This window comes from Biomphalaria glabrata, chromosome 7 (genome assembly GCF_947242115.1).
Source record: "Biomphalaria glabrata chromosome 7, xgBioGlab47.1, whole genome shotgun sequence".
NCBI classification, from domain to species: Eukaryota; Metazoa; Mollusca; class Gastropoda; family Planorbidae; genus Biomphalaria; species Biomphalaria glabrata.
This window is the reverse complement of record NC_074717.1, coordinates 12,248,157-12,271,869: the sequence shown is the minus strand read 5'-3', so window position 1 is coordinate 12,271,869 and position 23,713 is coordinate 12,248,157. Positions and strand designations below refer to the sequence as shown.

The following is a 23,713-nucleotide window of genomic DNA, read 5'->3' as shown; positions in this document are numbered from 1 at the left end:
GTTGGGTTCGATTCCCATCTCTACTTAAGACCAAAACATAAAAGTCTTCTTCATCATGAAATCCGCCATGACGCTACCAGCGAATTCTTTCTGGCACTTCTTCCTTTCCAAATTTCTTTCCTAGTTTTATTTTAGATTATCAAATACAGACACATCTTCAAAAAAAAAAATTGATGATTACGTCCTACGCGTGTTCCAAGGTCAATTTAATCATGCATGTAAATCAATGACTTAAACTCTGCTAAGTCAATGGTTATCCCTAGATGTTTCAGGTATTTATATAAATATGTCATAGCAAATGCAACAAGGAACGGGCCTTTATCTTTGTGTCTGAGTATTTTATCAGTTGTATTTTTTTTTTTGCATTTGAAGATTATGGTTCGGTGTTTTATACTACTTTACTTTATTTTTAAGTTTTCTATCCTGAAGGGTCTCTAAATTTAAGGTGTTAATCTAATGAAATGTAAATATTCGTTTGTTATGAATCTCACTGCTCTATTTTGTGTCTGTTCCAGTTTCTTAATGTTAAGTTCAGGGATCATGTTTTCTTCTTATTTAATGATTCCTCATAGCAGCCTTTGTGAGACATTGGTCCAAAATTGTGCTAAATATTATATGCTTATTTAAAAAAGACAGGCCACATTTTATCGATCTTCTTACATACTGTTTAGCCCGTGAAATTTTGTTTCATATTTAGTTTAACAGCTCGCTCTTTTTATCTTTCCTTCTCTCTCTCTCTCTTTCTCTCTCTCCATTTCTCTCTCTCCATTTCTCTCTCTCTTTCTCTCTCTCCATTTCTCTCTCTCTCTCTTTCTCTCACTCCATTTCTCTCTCTCCATTTCTCTCTCTCTCTTTCTCTCTCTCCATTTCTCTCTCTGAAACCCGATTTTTGTTTTACCTGCGCATCGTAATGTTTAAGAATATTATTTGATTTGATTTCGAAAGACCCTCTTTTTCACACTCCCCTGACGCATACACGAATACATGCTTGGGGGCAGTGACATCTAGGACCACTTTTACTTGTCTGTCCCCCCCCCTCCCAAGACTGGACATGATGATCTTTTAACACTACAAAAAATGTCGTGATAAACTTTGTGAAACAAGGCCTTGTTTACTACAACATTATACAAAACATGGCCTTGTTTCATAAAGTTTATCACGATATTTGTTTGTAGTGTTAAAAGAACATTGTAATTATTAGAAGGAAAGTTTATTTTTCAACCCTAACCTATGTAACATATAATTTGATGTTTGGATCTGGTTCTAGTAATTGAAAATCGAAAATAAGAGCACTCTCGTCTCATTATTATTATTCTGCAGTTTTGAGATACATACAAACAAAATCAATGTATTTAAATGTACCTAAGATGACTAAAATAAACAGACGTGAATTAGTTCGATCTTGAATTTCGAAACATTTTCTTGAAACTCACAGCAAATGGCTTTATTTCATGAATTTGCGTGAATATATACTTGTGTGTTTAATACATAGGTCTGTGACCGTGTCTAAGTCCAGCACTCTTTTTAAAAACAAATTACCTAACTTTGGATTCTTGCAAACTGATTCTGTCTCTCGGTGCGATGAGGTGTCGGTTAAATAAAAAAAAAAAAAAACACAAGCCAAAAAAAAAAACAAGGAGTTTGGGTCAGACGATGTATAAGTTAGATATGTTGCTAATTATGTTTTCAGAATTGCACATTGTGGTATAACCTTTTTTTTTTTTGGTATTAAAAAGTTCTTTACGAGAAAAATACAGAAACAATGAATTAAATTTTAAAGTATTATTTTAAATTAATCTAGTAAGAGAGAAAGAAATAGAGAGAGAGAGAAAGAGAGAGAGAGAGAGAAAGAGATAGAGAGAGAGAAAGAAAGAAAGAGCAAGAAAGAAAAGAAAGAGAGTGTGTGTGAGAGAGAGAGAGAGAGAGAGAGAGAGAGAGAGAGAGAGGTGGAATATATATAAACCAGAATGAAAGGAAGAGAGAACGTGAGTTACAGAGATTGAGGGTAAAAAAAACAGAGACACAGAGGAAGGAAGAAAGAAAAAGAAATGAAGGGATATATAAAGATGGAAACAGTGAGAGTGTGATGGTTTAAGAAAGAGAGAGTGAGAGAGAGTTATGGTTTGAGAGATAGTGAGAGAGTGATGGTTTGAGAAAGAGAGAGTGAGAGAGTGTGGTTTGAGAGAGAGAGTGAGAGAGTGATGGTTTGAGAGAGAGAGAGAGAGAGAGAGAGAGAGAGAGAGACAAACAGACACAGAGAAAGTGATAAACACTTTAAGATGGGAGATGATGAGACAGAGTGTTGAATAGAATCCAATGCAGATAGTATTTTGGTTTATTGACTTTACGCAGCTCTTTAAAATGTAGTAAAAAAATTAGAACCAATGTGTTAACTCCTCACATCTGGCTGCATCAAAACATTTACACAGAACAGAAAAACGTGAAATAATTATTGATCCTAAAGCTTTTGTCATTTTGGAACAGAATAACCAATACTGTCCCAGAAATTGCATCGGTCTGCCTTGTAGTCCTCAATAATCTGGTTCTGTGGGACCTGGAAATGCAAGGCAGTCCACCCGGTGCCACCACTATACTTGGGCCACACCAGCTGGGAACCTTTGAATGTCCTCTTGGAAAATATCTGGCTATCGACGGAGGCCTCTATCTCGAGAGCCACTCTCGCGACTTCTCCATGTTTGGGATGCACTCCAGTTTTATCGCTGAGCTCTTTGGCCAGAGTTCTTTCGAGACCACTCAAAACTTTCAAAGACGCTGAACCCACGCCGGCGCCCTTGACCTCCTGTCTGGCACCTTGGTGACCGATGTTCGGGTCGCCAGTCCATGCGAAGTTGGTCCAGTATTGCATGATACTCGAGCTGAGAAGCTCTTCCTCCTTGGTGAAGGTGAAGTTTCCTTTGGCGGCCGTGTGAAAGACGTACACGATCTCAGTGCCGTGGCACACACGACCTGGAGAGAGATAACACAACACAAAATTTACCGTCAAGTTTTATGATCAAACTGCATTGATAAACGTTAAGTCGTCGCGTAACGAGTAAAACTTAAAGAAATACTTTTTAAAAAATAGACAATTCCTCCTTATGAAGCTGATATCGGTTTTGTAAGAGTGAATAATTTACTCTTAATTAATAACAAATAATAGATTTAAATAAAAATGGGCTTTGTTTTTTAAAAAAAGAAAGAAAACAGTTTTTGACAGAAAATTGTCATTGTTATTATTACAGTTTTTATATAGCGCTACTTTCATGCTTATAGTATGCTCAGAGCGCTTTAGTCCAATCTCAGTTGTGGACCGGTGGAGAGGGAGGGGGATAGGGTATCTAGGAGTTGGTTTTCGGTGCTGCCTTTAGGCGCTAAGTAAACACAACTCTGCCCGAGTCGGGTGTTGAACCTCGAGCCCAAGCCAAGCTATGTTTAAGCGCACTTAGCCTCTCGACCACGCTTCCCACGCTTTCATGCAAAAAATTAAGATACTTTACAATTTAAATAAAAAAAGATATTTATAGATTTATTTCATAATGTTTTTATATTTATTACAATGAACATTTACACTAGACATTAAAATTTATAAATCACTCAATAAAATTTATTTCCTCTTTTTTTTTTCGCATTTGAATGTTCAGTGTATTACTCTTCTACTTTAGATGGCCGCCTGGTCGTGTTCAGTGTATTACTCTTCTACTTTAGTTGGCCGCCTGGTCGTGAGGGATGCAATCTTAAGTGTCGATTGATGGACTCGATGGGTTCACTCCCAGCCCGCGACCATCCCCCATCGTCCTGTGAAAGTTTTGGGTAGGATGTAAGTATCTTTAACTCTTTATCTCCGTAATTATTTCTCACGTTCTGACAGAATTGTTCGTTTTTCCATTTGAATGTTCTATCCTGTTATCATTCAACTTCAATAACATATTTATTTGTAATTAGAAAATTTTACTTTTGGTATATTATGTTTAGGAGAATGCGTGCACTTTTTATATGACACGAATTAAAGTTTATATAAAAAAAATTCATTTACTAGGATCAAATCAACGATGATAAGATGATATCTTTAATTAGGAGAGAACGAGTTAAATCTGAAGGAATATCCGAAACATGTGAAACATTTTAGATACAACCAAATGAGAAATGAAAATGATCAATCCATGGATTTAAAAGTATATGTAAAGACTAAACGATTTCTAATGACTGATTTCATTCTACGTTCTATATCTATAGTTAGTACCAGTCGTTCTTTACCCAAAAGAGAAATCTTGTGTATCTTCATTGGTAAGAAAATAAGAACAGACAATACACAATTACTCGAGACTTTAACTCTGTTTTTCATTTTTAATAGCTATATTCTTTTTTTTTTTTTTTTTTTTTGGGGGGGGGGGGGAATAACTGGTAAAAAATACATTTAATAAGGGTCAATGGTTGAATGGATGAAAGAAAAGAAAGAAAAAACGGACACATGAAGGCACTGGCACACAAACACACGCACACTGGCACACAAACATACGCACACTGGCACACAAACACACGCACACTGGCACACAAACACACGCACACGGATCTAAAACTCGCTAAGCTTCGTTTTTAAACGAAAAATCATTCTATCGACTAGAAGACTTAGCGGAACTAAACAAGAAAAAATCAGCCCCCAAGGGTATGTACAGCTTCCGTTGAGAAACCTTGTTTTTGATTTGCTCTTTGAAATAATCAGCTGGTTCTTAAGTTGGCCCCTGGATACCCCTGTCAGCCACATTTAGAACTTTGGAGGGAACATCTGAGCACATTGGGAGGGAGATTAGTGGATGAATGCCTGCAAATGTTCAGATTGGTTGTAAAGTATTGGAATGACTATTGATTGCCTTGACCCTAAGCTTCAGTTATTACAAAGCTTAAATCAATTCCCTCTGTCAGTCTGATGCAAGTTTTATACACATTGTTTCTTCAACATCACATTCTAGGATCAAGTTCAAACTTTACACAATTCTTTGTTGTACCTAACAAAATATGAATCAATATTTTTTTTTTATTAATTATAGGTAATTAATTATTTTGTTTGATATAAAAAATGGGAAATAAATATTCTATTTATTAAGAGATATGGCTGTCTTTGTGGAGTTATTTCCCTTATAACGTTTTGTAGACGTTTTTTTTTATCCCAATTTCAATTCTTGGAGCAAATTGAAATTTCGCATAAGTATTCATAGTCGATGACAATACACGAATCAAATAAAAAAAACAACAATTAGTTCATTAATTAGTGGTAATTAATTTTTTTTTTCAATAGAAATAAGGGAGCTAATTTCTGAAGTATTGAGATATAAGGCAGTGATTTTCTTTGTTCTTTCTGTGACAAGTCAAAAACTCGCTGTCAGAGTCACTCTAAATTATCACCGCATTAATTATTATTTTTCCTTATTTATTTATTTTATTTTAATTATTTCCCCATCCTACCCCCAAATTCTTCACCCCCGCCACCTTTTCCGCTCCAGGCTAGACTTAGTTGACCACATTGGAGATAGCTAGGCCACGTCTTTCGAGTTATCTTCCCTTGACCGGGGCAAAGATACGCACAGACTTTGATCTTATCGACAGGATGTCTGACAGCCGCAGTGGACACCACCTTGTGTGGAATGCAAGTCACTCCTCCCCCCCCCTTCTCCTAAGTATCTCTTTGATCTAAGAGATTACCCTGGTCAACACACCGCGTGATATTCCAAGGTGCGGCTCCCACCTAGAGTCAAATCCACCCACGTGTAAGATAAATCTTAGCCTAGGACATTTCCTGTGTCCGCCCACATTTTCCAGGCCTTTGTATATAAGGTAAATTAAATCAGGCTAGTCTCTCTTTCACTTCTCATTCGAGCTGAGCTATCGAGTCTGGACTATATCATTTATTCTCACTCCTAGAGGAATACCTGGTGGTAAGCCGAACTTAATCACAAGTTCCATCTTAATTACTCTGTGTATATTTCCATTGGATTTTATCATGTGTAGTTTATTATTTCATTTCTATTTAATTAGTGCAATGTGTATTTCTCACTGGCGTAAGTAGAAAACATAAACATGTCCTATGTATTTATTTATGTATTGCATTAATCTATTAAGGCTACGTTGCTCAATTGATCGTTGATGCAACCATGTATATATTTGTACATCTTAGTCTATTTCCTTTATCTCGGCTGACAACCGTGATAATTTTACTAGCGCACTAATACTGCGTCTAGAAAAGAGATACGAGTTATCTCCCCTGTAGTGAATTGTCTCCCCTGTACTCATTTTACTCTAATGAGAGTTGCGCCGCTTGAAGGGACACCCTCTCCATTCAAGCACGCTTCATTGTTCTCGACCCACGGACATATGTAAACAAACCATCTGGGTCGCTGACCACCACCCATCCCCCCCCCTTCTTTCTCTATCCACCTGTGTTGTTTATTTGAGATTATTATTTCCCCTTCTATGTACATTTTTATATTATTACTTTCCCTTTTATGTACATTTTTATATTGCTACTATCAGCCATCTATTTTCCCAATCACATTTGTCATCATCTCCCCATTGTGCTCTAAAGCAATTTTACCAGTCTGACGAATGCACCTCAGTCGAGGGCATCGATAAGATGCATGAGAGACATGTCCTAACTTGTCTTTATTTATCCGCAGCCTCCCTCAGGTGTCTGCCTATTCATCTATTGGATTAATCACCTATTTGTTTGATATCAAGAATCACCTATTGTCTATTTATCTATTGGATTAATCACCTATCTATTTGCTATCGAGAATCACCTACTGCCTATTTACCTATTTATGTGCTTAGTGCTATTCAGCACTGCACTTGCCTACTGAGATCTACTCAACTCTACCACCTGGCGCTATCGGCATTGCCCGCCTATTCGACAGCCCACCTGTCAAGCTATTAGGTGCGACGTCCCTATAGATTCAGATCTGTGTGAGACGTCATAGCTACGCCAACCCTCTGCAACTCACTGGACATATCCTGTCAATTACGCTGCCCACGGCAGATCAGCTCTGCCCGCAGTAACCTTGTGCCCACGGTAGCCGGCCACCCGCCCTACTGTGCCCACTACAGATATTAGATTTTGGGGATTGAGACTCCACAAGAACTATATCACCGGCGTCCCTCTATCTGCTAGAGCGCCACCTCCAGCTGCAGAACCTCAAGCCAGGACACAGCCAGCTGCGACATCAACAGGACAACCAGCTAAGTCAGAGGACAAAGTGACATACTCTCTTATTAGGTGCAAGAGTGATGATTAAACATAGTATTCACTAGAGATAGATGCAAACCCTCCCCCCTTTTATTCTTATATGTATATTTATGTAAATAAATATTCTTCATTTTTAACTTTTGTATCTATCTTTCATTGCTTGACTCGTTGCGTGTCTGCTCCCGATTCACATGCTGATAGGTTGGTGTGTGATAGCCTTAAAAATAATCATCCCCTAGACATTAAACGCGCCAAACACACGTCACATTTCCCCACCTGTCACACTTTCCCTTTGCTTTGATTTTTTTTTTGCTCGTTTTCTCTGTTTATTGCAAGAGATGACGTTAAAGAACCCATGCACTCCATGGGGGCAGAGGATGTAAAGCTCCTCTGTTTCTTTGGCCTAAGTTTAACGAAGGGTGTCATGTGGCCAGCACAACGACCAACCGTCTTGACTTTCCCAACTTATGTCAGGTACCCATTAGAGTCGTGTGGACTCACGCCCCAAGAGATGATGAGTGATATAAATATACTTCGCTTATATGAGGTGTAAATGGGGCAGTGGTTAGGGTCCAACTCCATAATTGGAGGTTTTTTTTTATACACTCGGTGGAAACATTTTAAATAGTTCAATCATGGAACTATACTAATGGAACACCAGCTTCGAGATTTTATGATCAGAGTGCCGTCGCGCATCTTTTTTCGCGCACCATACCAATAAAATCGATGAGGATGCCAAAGAAGAAATTTACTCCGAGAGCCACTTGGATTGACCTTCATTGAGAGTAAAACTTCCCCACACTATATTTTATTAGATCTGTAAAAACTTTATCCATTTTCTGACTATCTGATAAAATAGATACAATTTCCCTGAATAAGAGATCGTCACAAAAGATTTTTTTTTAAGGCCACTTCGTTAAAATAGGTGTTTCCAGTACTTCCTCATTTGGGTATTTTACACAAAATCTGGAATTTTTTTTATGTACATGTCATTTTTATCATCTGTCCCGCGCAACCAAACCATCCACTTTCCCGGTCACCAATGTTCTTAACAAGATATCAAGAGAGAGAGGCTGGTCCATTATTTGCGTAGTCCAGCCAGCTTTTTTTTTTTGACAACCTTTTTTCGTTCTCTCTCATGAAGGATATGTTTGAAAATTAGTCTTACAAAATACAATTCCAAACCAACTCATGCAGTTATCGTCTTTTCACAGTATTGAGGAGTCATCCTTTTTGCTAGCCAGAGTGTTAATTGGCAAAAGGGAAAAATTCATTTTGTTTAATTTTTTAAAGTAAATATTCATAACTATATCTTTTATATAATAATATATTTTTAAAATAATAATCTTTTATATAGACATGCTTTAATAGATCTAATAAATGATTAACTCGGACCTACCAATATGGGTATATAAATACTTAAATCTGGGTATTTAAAATTTCGAATGCGAATTTTTAAAAAACCGAAACTTATATTGATCTAGATCTCTTGTATAATATCTAGAATAATATAGATCTACAACACCTAGACCTAGACTAAAGTTAAAGACTAAGGTCTAGATTTATTTAACGTTTTAAAAAAAAATCAATAGATCTAATGTAGACAGTCATGAGATCCACTCTATTTTATCTAGATCTAGACCATACATGAGATCAATAATAATAATTGTCAATATGAATATTTATTATAGAATATATCGAGTCTAGAGTCTAGATCTATCGATCATCTAGTCTGTATAGCTATACTTACTTACTATTATACACTTTTACAGTATATCATCATGAGTATACTCATACGAGTCATACTGGCTATACTATAGTATAGACACTATAGTTAGTATATTAATACTTTTTAATAGTAGATCTATAATCTATCAATTCTATCTAAATCTAGACATCACATTCACTCATTCACACGATTATTGATACAGCTGAGACAGTGAATGAAACGAATGCAGTGGTTATACTGATTATACTTAAAGTGACGATACTACTTATAGATCTACCAGTAGATAAACATCATCTTCATAGATAATAATCTACATCTATAATCATAGTGCCCTTTATTTAGTCAATATAGTCAAGTCAAGATAGTGGAATGTAAACTCGAAGGTTTAATACGATACGGTATGAGTCTATGAGTTAGTATAAGATCTAATTATTTTGTTACTTTGTATGTGACAGTATGTCAATGTCTCAATTAAAATAATTAATATCATCAGCCATATCATTTTAAATATTTAAAAAGTAGACATAGATTTTTATTATATTATAAATAGATAGATTAGATCTACATATAATTTTACAAACTTTAGAAATGATTGATTTTATTTTTTATTGATAAGCCTTCTAGACTAGATTGTCTAGATCTAGCATCTCTAGCTAGACTCTAACATGTAGATTGTAGATCTTTGAATTGGATCGATATTCACCTTCCTAAATTGTCTCTAAAGTATGTAGCTGATTTGAGAGGCCCAACGAGGCAAGACGAGTCTATTAGTACTATGTCTCTTGATCTATCTAGTAGGCCTACTAAGCTAGTGCATTAGCCATAGTGTAGTCAAATCTTGACAACTAGTCTTCTAGATCTAAGCTTCTAGAATAATTAGATCTAGATCCAGTTTAGATTTAGAATATAAAAGTTTTTACTACCTTAAAATACTAAATCTACTGATCTAAATTCTAGATATATAGATCCAGTTCTGATTAGGATATAAAAATATTCCACTAGCTAAAATTCTAAATCTACTGATCTATACTTAATATGTTAGATATTATATGACATCTACAAAAATTATTATTAAGATATAATTATAGATTCTAGACTAGTTATATATGTACATAAAATATATAAATAAAAGATAAAATTTATGTAGGCCTAGGTCCCATAAATTTATAACTGATCCAGATCTATCAGTAAAAGTTACCTTCGATTGGCAGTTTTACCCAATCTAATCTATACAAGACAATTTATAATCCATGCCTTGCCTACACCCCATATATATTAAATAATAGTTTCCATTCCATGCCATACCCAGACCCATGAGTTCATGAAATAATAAATGATGTGGTGTCAAGTTGGATCTATCCCCTGAAATTCAGTACTTTAATATAAAACTCACATATCTAGTTAATTATTTGCTATGACACTCTGATAAAACTTGAACTTGTGTGATACATATATGTTTCTTATCAGATTTAATTAATGAAGTTTTGGTGCATTTTAACCAGTAATAAGGCTACAAAAGTAGCATCAGGTGTATTCTAACCATTGGTATTTTTCCTGGCAACATTTCTATTCTAGTCTGTGATAAATTATAAATAAAAAAAAATGTTTGTAATGTTTCAGTTATTAACAAGTAGAACCATGGCAACCAGTTCTGATGATGTACCAGAATGGCTCAAGGATCATACTTATACTATTTCTACTCTCTGGGCATCCATTCAATATTTAATGTAAGTACTACTATACAATTTTTATTTTAGTTATCTTATAGATGTTTTATGAATTGTGTGATTTTCATGGTCAAGCAACATCCAAATATCTGGGATGGAATTTAACATTTTTCTCTAGTTTTTTTTTTCAATTTATAACACTCTTAAGCACATTCATCTTTCATGAATGCCTAATATACCTTGGCTGTTGTGCAGGCCATTCCTTTACAATAAACTGTTTGATGAAATTAGGCAAAATTGTCTGATAATTTGTATGTTTGATACAACAACATTTTCAATTTAATAATATTATTTTTTAATTTTAATGTTTTCAAAAGAAATTAACCAATATGCCTAATTGTATAATTACAGTTATGTTTGGAAATGCAAGAAAAAGGCATGCATTCCTGAAAAGTCAATGATTGGTTGCACCTCTTAAAGGTAAGGTACTGCAATTTTTCCCATGTACTTTTCTCATAAGCTGAAGTACTTGTATTTTTGAAAAACTAGTTTTCCATGAAAATGTAAATCATAATATATGTTATAGTTGCTTTTAGATTAGTTCAATGTGCATCAAATTAACTGAACATCTGCCTTCACCTATAGTAATAATTCATAACTATTAAGGTCAGGGCCATGTCTACACATTAACGCAGTAGCTCCTTTTAGGTACAGACTATTTTTAGAATGGCAAAATTATATAACTATAATTAATAACATATATACGTTTAGCATGGTCAACACATATGTCACACATATTTTTTTATTTTTTTTTAAATCCTTTTATTTATTTTTATAACTAGATAACTTTCTGTTATGAGAAAAGATGAGATTCTTGGACTCCTGCATAGCACCACCAGAAAGGAAAATCCCATCATGTTGCAAATTAAAAGTCTTGGACCAATTTTAATTTAAGATATATATATTATACTGTAAGCTGTATACATATTTATGTATATCCTGTCATTCAGCCAACAGGTTTGGATTTAGTATATCTTTAAATCTGTTTGATATTGTACTTGAAAACTATTAATCTGAGCCCCATTAAAACAAGAGGGAGTGCAGTAGATGAGTGGTAAGGGAAATTTTACTTTTTTAAAATTAAAATAAGAAACTAACAAAAGTTAACATATAAAATATGGTGCATTCTCCTTAAAACTAAAACCTGGTGCAAAGGTTTAAAATGTTGGCAAAAAAAAAAGCAACATCAATTAAATATTCTTAATTCCCTTTGCAACATGCATGTTGTTCCCTCATAAGTTTCTTGACAGAGGAAATCTTGTTTATATTAGATTTGAATTAAGCAAATTAAGAAAAAAATTATAATCATTATTTCAAATGGTTTTATCTAAACCTTATGAATTATTTTTCAGTTATAAGTATATTGAAATGAATGGATAATCATGAAATCGTTAAATAATTGCTGCTATCATTCCATTGACTAAAGAACCATAATTTTTTTTAAAATTAATTTCAAAATGATTTTTTTCAAGCAGAGTTCACATAGATCTTGAGTGAAATTTTTCTTTTTTTGACTAATGCTTCAATTTTATTGTATCATTAGTTTTTTATTTTTATTACCCAGAATATTTTAAAAATGAGTACACTATTTTCATGTAATAATGTAACTTGGTATTCACACATCAAAATACGCTATAATCTTTAGGCCATATAGATTTGTATAAATATAAATTAACTTGCTCAAATACATTGTAAATGTATATTGTTTGGATAAGAATAAAGTTTTTCTGTAGACAATTATTGTTCAAGATTTGTTGATGCTCCTGCTTAATAAATTATATATACAGGTCATTAGTTTTAACACACTACTGACACAAGAAAAACTGGTCGCCCCCACTTCCATTACATAGATGTAATAAAACGTGACCTCAAATCAGTGAACATCAATACTGACAATTGGGAAGACATAGCTTTAGACCGCAACAGATGGAGAGACAGTGACCAAGAAAGCTATGGACAGTGAAAGTACATAGGTCTCAGCTCAGGAAGAAAAACGTACAGTCCGAAAAACGGCCAGCTCCTCTACCACCGAAGCAAAAGCCAGCTTAACCTGTGCTATCTGTGGACGGGAGTGTCTCCAAAATAGGGCTCCACAGCCACATGAGCAAGTGTGCTCTGAGATGAAACCTTAGTCTTTCTACGACTGAAGGAGGCCAATGATGACGATACAGGTCATTAGTTTTAACACGTCTGATAATAAATGACAGTACAAGTTATTGAATGAAAATTTGTCATTATTTCAGGTGCTTTAGGCCTACATCAATGTGAGGTACCAGTACTTTGATTGTGTCATATAACAATTTAAAGCAACATTTTGAAATGAATAGTGTGTAGAATTGACAGTAAATACATTTAAGTGATGGGCTGTGATCTGCATGAATTGAGAGCTAATCATGTATTGAATTTGTGTTTTTGATCTTTACTTCAAGTAAATGTTAATGAACAATTAATTTTTAATGAATAAATAATTTAAAAATAAATACAAAGAAACCATAAACATCTACTTTATTTTAATTTTTTTTTTTCATCAGAACAGAATTTCCAACTTTGCATTCTTAAAATAAAATATAATTTATTTAGAGTAGAGTCAGAACACAAAATCATAGTTTTGAAATTAAGTAAATTATGTTTTAGAAGCTGTGATCTCTTATAAACATTTGTATATAGACTACACACAATTTAATTATTATTTTTCATCAAATTGCAGGAACTAGTACATGTACTTATGCATATTTGACAATAAAAAACCTTAGTCAATGAAATAGTAATACTAGTAAATGAGATAAAAGTAAACTAAATATCATCAATGCTATTGAAGCCACACTTGTTTCTTTTTATCTTGTTTGGTGGACTGCAATTAAAGTTGCTATTAATTTTACTGATTGTCTTAGCTGAAATGCCAGTGTCGTCTCTTTGAATCCTAAGATTATTTTCTTGGTTAATGGAAGTCCAGATGTTTGGAGTTTCATTTTAAACACCTATATATTCCGAAATGGCCTTCCGATAGGCAAAAGCTATTTGCCTAACATGTCATATGCACATAAAGAGGTACCACAGAAATGCTTTAAAGACAAGCTAAGGCGCCAACTTGCTTTAACTGACATAGAATAAGAGAGCACCTGGTTGCATACAGCTTCAGAATGAGACAGCTGGAGGTCACTTACAAAGGTGTGGTATACACCAATAAAAATTAATTGCCGAGGATAGACGGCAAAAAGAAAAAAACAACTGATTCTACCACAGGTGGACAATGGTTATGCCTGTGCTCAGTGTGGCATAATATGTAGGTCACAGCTGGGGCTGAGTAGCCACTGGAAACATAGCATTCCTCATAAGTCTTCGGAATCAAAGACAAGCCTATCATTTTTGTAGAATAGTTTGTAGCTTCTGTAAATGCATGAAATGCCGTCACAAATGACACAAGTCCTCTGTGAGTTTGATCATAGTTTGATGGATTATAAACATCTTACTTCTTTGCCTTATATTAAATGGTCCTTCTGTCTGTTCCACTAGGTACTTGCGTTTATCTAAATATCATTGATATATCGTAACATGCCATCAAAATAAAAACTAGAATCTCTGCAACTGGTTTACAAGTCAGAAGTCATCAATAACACTTGCCATTTAAAAAAAACAACAATTTAGATTACTGATTAGTCAAATTAGTGACTGATTATTCGATTCATTTAGGCCTTTAGGCCTATAATTTTTTTTATGTGAATATATAATGATCCTTTACACTTTGTGACTTTACTAGTAGATCTATACTTTGGAGTAGACTTGTTTGTTGAGCTAAAGTCGGAAGTACACATTGAATTTTACTGTGATCTAGTAATCATCTAGTCAAATGTAGTGATCTACTAGTACTAGATCTAGATGTAGAGTCTAGTAGTAGAGAGAGTAGGCCTATCTGTCATATCGTGATCAGTAGGTGGCTGAAGTTTTATAAATCTATTCCATGACAAAAACCCTGGCTAGATTTAGATCTACTGGTCTAGACATCTAGATCTAACTAGAATTAAACTAGAAAACTGAATTAGAGAAGTAGCTTTCTGGATCTAGATCTAGAACTAGAATCTATATATTACTAATATTAGATCTAGTTGCGTCAAACGCTTAATTTTTGGTTGTTGTTTTTAATAAATGCACATAAAATACATTGTATTTTGGCAATAAAAAATACCCAGTTGGTAGTCAAGTAATTCTAATAATTAATTAATGAATGACTCTATCAGTATTTGTTTTAGATCTATCAGATTCATATGACTTATTATTTATACTTATTTTATATCATTCGTCCAAGAAAATCTAGCTCTAGATCTATTTCATTTTAGATTAGTCTATAGTTGTTTTTTTTTTTGTTTTTTTTTTTTGTCATTTTATTTAGGCTACAATATTATCAAGATTAACTTTTTCTTTGTTTCCCACGAGACGTGTATGCCTATAGCCTAGTCCTTTCGATAATAATAAAAAAAAAAAAAGGATTAGAAATGCGTAGCTTGGAGTGTCAAAACTGTATTAGGCCTCCTATTTTTATTTCGTGCAATTTAGTATATCGTAACAAATACGCATTTAGCGGAACAGTAGACAGGTCTTCATCCAGATTTAGTGTAAATAAACCAAACACAGAAACACTGAAAGATTGTATTTTCGGAATTTAGATTCTATTTTTTGGAAAATAAGTGGCATTTTATAGGGTGATCGAAAAAAATAACTTTTGTGACGATCTCTTATTCAGGGAAATTGTATCTATTTTATCAGATAGTCAGAAAATGGATAAAGTTTTTACAGATCTAATAAAATATAGTGTGGGGAAGTTTTACTCTCAATGAAGGTCAATCCAAGTGGCTCTCGGAGTAAATTTCTTCTTTGGCATCCTCATCGATTTTTCAAATTGGTATGGTGCGCGAAAAAAGATGCGCGACGGCACTTCGACTCTCTTTGTCTTTGTAAAAAACTCGAAGCTGGTGTTCCATTAGTATAGTTCCATGGTTCAATTATTTAGTGTATCTGGTGTACGAAATAAAGTGTTATTAAGTTATGTTGTTGAAACAGCTCTACGATAAATTTTTTTTTAGAGACACAGAATCAAATGTTTCTCGCTCTTCCGTTTCTAGCACGGAATCAACTCGTAATGGAGCTAGCATTAGACTCTCACTCTATGACAGTGGCACAACTCAAAACTAATAGGCAACTAACTAGCGGTCATAATTAAGCAGAGTTGAGACTACGATCCACTGGCTGCAAACGGTATGTGAAATTCAGTGTAATAATTTTCACAATAAATTAGCTTAGAACTAGAACTAGATCGTGGCTCTCATTCACTAAAATAGAAAAAAAATATTATGACGTCATCAATAGATGTTTAGCCATAATATCAGTACTAATCTCATTTTACATTAATATCTAAATGGAGTACCATTGAAAACTAGATCTAGAGATTATATTTGCTAGTTAGATCGATAACAAATTATAATAGGGGTTAAGTTTCATAAAATATATTTGACACCAGGATATAACTATTCATTGTAAAACAAAAATGAAACGCTCTCTTTTCAGACCTTGCGCTTTATAGGGCAAATGATGTTAAGTTCATCTGTTTCTTTGGCCAGCACAACGACCAACCGCCTTCACTTTCTTCAACGAAAGTCAGGTACTCATTTAAGTTGTCTGGACAAAGGGGAGTCGTAAAAATTGCGAGATTTAAACATTTCAGTCCTCACCGAGATACGAACCCAGGACCTCAGGTTCGGAGCCAAGCACTTAACTACTCAGCCACGGCACCCAATTGTTCATTTTAGGCTAATGAATTCATTAAAAAAAAAAACAACTAAGGACTTCAGTAGTTTTCTTTTTCTATTTTGTTGGCAACATGGAGGGTCAATTAAGCGTCCTTGACATTTCTTAGTTGAACTTGGTAATCTCCAATAACTGACGGAAACACAATTACAATATCACGAGGTTGGCAAGACATTTTTGTTTTATAAATATGAGTTGATTGAAAGATATAAACACATATATTGCCATGCATTTAACACTCTAAAATTATAAGTAACATTTGATTGTATGCAAATGTTTATATGGATGAAACCAGAGGCGTAGTGAGTGAAACGTGAGCCCGGGGCACGGTACGTTATTGGTGCCCCCACACCCATTTTCCATGAGCATCACATAGAAATATAGGCTAAGGGTGGCGCCCGGGGTGTCATGCTTCCTTGCCCCCCCCCCATCTCAATACGCCTCTGGATGTAAAGCTTGGGTGATAATAGCCAAAGCAACGGTGTCATTACGAAATTTGAGAAAATGGAGCTTTTTTTTTTATTGTAATGCAAAAAATTAAGATGCAATTTAATAAAATATTATTATGTTTAGGTTTCAAAATTAGTTACAATGAAAATGTACACTAGACATTAAAACTTTAGAAATCACTCAATCGAATTTATAGATTTTTGCCTTTTAATGTTTAGTCTTTTACTTTTTTTTTTTTTTTACTTTAGATGACTGCCTGGTCATCTTACAAACAAATAAAAATAGTCAACCAACTTTACACTCACCTTCACAGAATGTCACTGGACCCCATCCAGGAAACGAGAAGGCGTGATCCCATAGATACATCCAGATGTCACCCATGCCTTGACCGAGAAGTGTCCGCGTTAGATTTCTGGTCGGACACCAAAACACCAGGTCAGTACTTACATTGACCAAAAGTTCCCTTTGGTCCTCTGTGGTTATTGTAGGTTTATAGTGCTCCGCAATCTAAAGGTATATTGACGGAAAGAATAATGAACATGGATGTTTGTAGGTTTATGATAATATTGAATATAACAAGTAACACACATTTTTTTAACTGGTGCCCTATGATTTCTCATTCTATTTGTATGTTCTAAAGCTTCATTATTGCAAGGAGTCTTTCCGGCGAGTTTTGCGAATTTTCAGTTTTATTGATTTTACAGGGGTTTTCCCCAAAGATCTACATAAACAGTCCAATTTCTAAGAAAAAATAGTTAGAGTCCTTTTCAAAAGACCCGTCTACCCAGAATAAAGTCAGTTTTCACATTTAGAATCCACAAAGAGGATGCTGGTTAGAGTCCTTTTCAAAAGACCCGTCTACCCAGAATAAAGTCAGGTTTCACATTTAGAACCCACGAAGAGGATGCTGGGTGAACAAATATGATACAGCATTGAATCGATACAGCCAAGCACTAGATACATTCGACAGCCATCACGTCGTCTGCCGCTCGACAAACATGACCAGATTGGCAGCATGTTTTTGAGAAAGGGGCAGCCACCAAGTCGCACTAGGCTTAGTGGGACAGGATGAACGTCGTCAAAGTATCGTCAAGAAGGTGTGGGAATCAGCAGACGGTACATTAACATAGTCTGCTCAAAGTAAGCATGGCTGAAGTATTGACAGAGATGCATAATGGTACCAATGGTTCTCATTTCGATATTATCAAGACTCTGGAAAAGATGTTCGTTAGCGATTCTACTGGTTGGGTACTGAGATGACGTGATGCCAAAAGTGGGGTGTCTGTTTTCGCAGTTGACATCGCGGAACCGTTTCCATAAACTAAGAAAGGAAACAGATTGATCTTGATGGCTATTGACTACTATAGAGAATGGTCAGAGGATTAGGCAATGCCAAATCAACAAGCCACCACGGTAGCCAAATCACACACACACACACATAAAACATTAAAGTCTAAGAGGAAAGTATCGATCGGCTTAATTAGTACCGTAGAATAAGACACTATTTACGGCAACTACTAAGGAAGGGGCATACATTTTGTCTGGGTTCGGTTTCCATGCTTCCTTTAGTTTAGGCGTTCAGCAAACTCAGCTTGAGTCGGGATGCGAACACGAACCCCCTTGATAGATAGTCAGGCAGTTTTTCAAGCTGAGACACGATAACTAAAATGGTATGGAAGAAACGTTTATCCGGCACCAAATAGTTTGAAAAATAAATCCTGGTCTCTTTATACAGTGATTGGTCACTGTTACGTCTTCATATTGGATGAGACTCTTTAGACATGAAAACGACAAATCACAGTTTATAAATACTTTAATCTTTATTAATACTGAAAACACTTTCTTGTTCATATTCCTCCATTTTGATTCTTCCTTCCTTTCAACACGCAATCGCACCATTTCACATTCACACTAAGATGCGCACGTAACACCCCCCCCCTGTTTAACAAGTTCGATGCACATCGAACGTCCAAAATACAAATCACTGAATATATTATCAGACTATTCCAAGTTAAAAAAATCGGTAACATATAAAACCATAATGTAATAACTAAACAAAATCAAACACAATGTCATGTTAATACCAATACAATCCCAACATTCAATAACAATTATATTCATCACAATAATAACTGTTATTATGAGCAATTGAAACCACTTCTGTTAACATTTATCTATAAGTAATCATATTTCTATCAATACAACTCCCCACTCATAATTGTATGCCTGTACAAAACACCATCATTCCAGTCGCAATCAAATAGTTAACAAACAAAGTCTATCTTGCTCCATGCATATTGTAACAACAATATTCAATTCATTACACATATATTTATTCATTGTAGAATAGAACAATAAATAATGTCCATCATTCCTACCTTTTCTAATCATATCTATATAATTCTAACATTATTGACATGCCATCCTTTCCGCTTCCCTCCTTTGCAATGATGTCCCATTGTGATTCTACTACCTAATGATCTAGCTGTACTGTTTTCTAGGCTGCTAATATCCCTCTCTTTTCTCGTATACGCCTCTTCACTATTGTACCTTGAATCCTTAATTCTAATTAACTGTTGACACTGTCTTCTAATATGCCCCCTTCTCCCACAATTAAAGCATAAGATGTATGGATTAGTACGTCTGTATGTGGGTTTATATCGCTTTCCCTGTACCACTGATTGTCTTACTTTACTTTGATTTGGACCCATTCCTATTGCATTGCTTTCTACCTTATCTGTTAATTCTTTCTTCTCGTGCTCTCTGCTACCCATGTCATCTGATGTATGAGATCTTATGTCTTCTTCCACATTCCCATTTCTACCTCGCGTAGACTTTATCCCATAATATTTCTTCCAATTCTCAATCTCCCTTACTGAACATATTTTCACCCCATGAATATTCCCAATAATTAAATCTATCTCACCCTGATCTACAACACAAGCTTCCACTGTCCCCTTAACATACGGTGTGTCTATACTAACTTTAGCAATCGGTAATTGTACAATATTCCCATTAAACATAACACACTTCCTAGATTCGCCTGTATATTCATGGTCTTCCACTAAATTCTTATTCACTCCAATAATAGTGCTCCCAGTATCCCTGATGGTCTTGGCTGCCTTGTTCCCTACGAATGTCTGAAAAATCTCCAATGTTCCAGTATCAGATGACAATGATAAGCCTTGCTCTATTCTACCTTTCTCCCAGTCCTTTCTTTCCTGTCTGTTTCCTTGATATCTTCCGTTGCGGCTATCATTTTGTCTTTCATATGTACCACTTCTATACTGTCTATCCTGTGTCTCCCTTGTTCTGTGAGAGTTATTCTGTGTCTCACATGTTCTGTTAAAGGCAACTATTTCTTCTATATCACTGCCTCTAGATAATTTCTTATCGGGATGTGCCACTTTATAAGCCCTTATCAGTCTTACTATGTCTTCTATGGATTTTGGTTTCCTCTCCAACAGAAATATTTTTAATTCCTCCTGACACTCGTACATCACTTTGTCCAGCATAAGAAATGTCTTAAGACTGTCAAAGGTTTTTTCTACCTCAGCGGTTTCTATCCAGTTATCGAGATGGCTGCTCATTTTGTCCAAGAAGGTCTGCGGGTCATCCTCTGGTTCTATCTCACAATTAACAAACTGTTGGCGATAGAAAGCTTCTGTTTTTCCGAAAGTTCTAAGTAGTTGTTCTTTCACAATGCTGTAGTTACCCTGGTTCATACATATTTTTGAAGCACCTCCGCTGTAAATGATCTCGACAATAAGAATGTCCATTTGTCTTCAGGGTACTCCAGTTCTCTCATTTCTATCTCGAACTTCTTCAAAAAAATGTCTATGTCCATTTTGTCTTCGTTGAATATCAAACCTTTATATTTTGCCAGTTTATTCCCTGTAGAGTCACTCTTTCTTTTATCATTCTCTTTTCCTTGGTCTGTTTTTAACTTTTTCTCTGCTGTCTCTTTTTCAAATGCTAATCTTTCTCTTTCAATGGCGACCAATTCATTTTTCTTTTCCCTTTCAATTGCTACTATCTCCTTATCCTTTTCTCTTTCTCTTTTGTCCTCCTTATCTAATCTCTCCTTTTCTTTTTCTCTTTCTCTTTTGTCCTCCTTATCTAATCTCTCCTTTTCTTTGTCTCTTTCCATCGCTAATCTCTCCTTTTCTTTTTCCCTTTCTCTTTTGTCCTCCTTATCTAATCTCTCCTTTTCTTTGTCTCTTTCCATCGCTAATCTCTCCCTCTCCATTAACCTTTCTTGTACGTATTTTCTTAGTTCTGCCCCTTCAAGCTCCAACAACCTTCCCTCTTCCTTCAACGCTGCTACCTCAGCCTTGTCCGCCATAGTTGATTACTAATAATATCGAATCGAATGTTCTCCTGTCTCTAGATCTAGACTATACTATCTCTACTGTCTGCTGACAGGAGATCCCCTGTGAATAGAGGGATACGTGGGTTACCTTTGCGTTGGGCGCCACTTGTTACGTCTTCATATTGGATGAGACTCTTTAGACATGAAAACGACAAATCACAGTTTATAAATACTTTAATCTTTATTAATACTGAAAACACTTTCTTGTTCATATTCCTCCATTTTGATTCTTCCTTCCTTTCAACACGCAATCGCACCATTTCACATTCACACTAAGATGCGCACGTAACAGTCACATCGTCTGGCGAACATATCCCTAGTCCTTTGAACATGTACATCTTCTATAATATTTATGACAAATCTCCATATAGCAGCCAAAAATATATGACCTCGTTAAAACCCTACTTAAGAAGCTATCAGAGATAATACAGCTTATTTAACTTGGATTTAATCAGAGATGTAGATCGAAAGCTAATTCTCATCAGAAAGACACGACTCATTAAGCCTTTTTTGTTTCTTCAAATCATGTCCAATTAAAGTTTAAACAGGGAAAGGCACTTGACCAAATTAACTTCATTTCAATCGGGGTTCCTAAAATCTAGACTTGGGGAAAAATAGGAAAATAAAAACATGGATTTCAATATCCAGGGGGGGGGGTCTAGTTTTTACATTTGTGACGCATTTATCTTCTGAGTTCTCTTTTTTGTTTGTGTGTCTGTGGGTTTGCGTGTTGGAGAATGAAGATAAATATTCTGATATGAAGCTATTTAGATTCAAGTGTAAATGGGTTATGTTCCCCCGAAGCTATCACCAAAGCACCAAAAGGAACACAGGCAAAACATTTTAAAATTATATTTCAGATTGTAGAAAGTAAAATGGATTTCCTCTGTCCAAAAGTGTTTGTTACGTAGAGAAATGTGTGTGTGGGTAGATGTGTGTGTGTGTGTGTGTGTTTTGATTTCCTGAATACATACTGTCACTATGCCGGAACTATCAACGTGTTAGGATTACAATAACCTTCTATAGTGTTAGTGTTCTGTGTAATGAAAAATAACTTTTTATTTATAGAGATCTGTCTTCATTAGTGGCTCTTTGACTCTGACAAGCTAGGACAAAATTAATTTTACAACCTTGACCTTATTCAACATTTAACCGTTACAGAAAAGCCAACACCAAAATGACTTCACTTTCCCCATGTCGACAAAAAATGCCTCGGATCTGATAATTGTCAATGATGTTAGGCTAATCAGATTTATTCTAAAAGCGCAATTAGTTGTTTAATACTAAAAAAAATAGAACAGGTTGGTCCAAGCTCTTTTGTTGACCTGTGAGCAGAGAAGGCTTTCGTGCTGCCTCTAAGCGCTCTAAGCCAACACAGGTCAGCTCGAGTCGGGTTTGAACTCAAGCCCACTTGATTGGTAGCCAAGCAGTTTATCCCTCCCAGACAGACAACTTAACTTCTTGTTATTGACAGGTCTTTCTTCAATATGTATTTTTAACATCTACTCTCCTGGTGAACTTGCCTTGAACTGTGACTGCTCAGTGGGCCTAGCGATGTGAATCCAAAAAAATAAATCTTTTGGCTTTGATTGCTTCATCTTAGCGGGCTGAGTCTCATGTAGTTCAATGTATCAAAGTTGTGTTTTGTATGAACTCTGCTTCGGGAGTCAATCATACGGGAAAACTCAGGCGCCAGCGATCCTTAGTCAGCTTGCAGCACACAGCGTTACTACATCCAGTCACGCCACTGATCTCAAACTGTCTGCGTACATATGGGTGAACTGCTTTGTGGGCCACATTGTTCCGACCATAGCTAATGCCTTTGCATTCATCTCATTTCTATGATGATCTAAAGTCGTTTGGCGTCTGAAGGAATCCACAGACTTTCATACGTCCATCATGTGACTAGGAACTTAGGGCTATTCAAAGAAACGGCCCATCCATAATTGTTCATTACAATATCTCTATTCAAGTCAGAACTTCATAGAATCTGGAAGCTCGAGTGTGGAATCTTATCTCAAAAACGGCTTTAACGATTTTCATATAAAAGAATTACTAGCTCGCTGGCCACATGGTGAAAACTCTAGTTGGACGTTATAATTTTTTTAAAGTAAAAAATAAGTAAATTTAAATTTGGCTAGAGAACTAGACCTTGATCTAGATCCAACATCGATTTTGAAAGGACTATCGCGTTCTTCAAAAGACAATCGCTTTCAATTTCCGAACGCAATGCTTTATTGATTCTAGTGTTGAATAAATTAATGTTCAGGAACATTTTGCACCTCGTCTTGTAGGTCTAGAGTCTAGATATAAAGGCCCACCAATGTAGTATTATAAAGTGTATTAGATTTATACATTCGCTTCACCAGGCGTTTTACGTTAAGTTAGGGGGAGGGGAGGGA

General features: G+C 35.3%; 1 protein-coding gene and 1 long non-coding RNA gene across 2 annotated transcripts in view; one reads left to right on the top strand and one right to left on the bottom strand.

Moving 5' to 3' along the window:
- Positions 1 to 2,321: 2,321 nt before the first annotated feature.
- The window catches only part of LOC106061725 (neuroligin 4-like), a 65,236-nt gene continuing 43,844 nt past the window's right edge, over positions 2,322 to 23,713 (bottom strand). Inside the window, exons 9-10 of the mRNA XM_056035534.1 lie at positions 17,245 to 17,446; positions 2,322 to 2,967 (exon numbers count right to left, since the gene is read on the bottom strand). Of these exons, the coding sequence (XP_055891509.1) occupies positions 2,471 to 2,967; positions 17,245 to 17,446 (699 nt within the window). The 3' untranslated portion in view covers positions 2,322 to 2,470. The remainder of the gene's footprint in view (positions 2,968 to 17,244; positions 17,447 to 23,713) is intronic.
- Positions 10,127 to 12,235, top strand: LOC129927266 (uncharacterized). Its single transcript, XR_008778909.1, has 3 exons — positions 10,127 to 10,690; positions 11,042 to 11,110; positions 11,473 to 12,235. It is a non-coding gene; the product is annotated as an uncharacterized LOC129927266 (long non-coding RNA).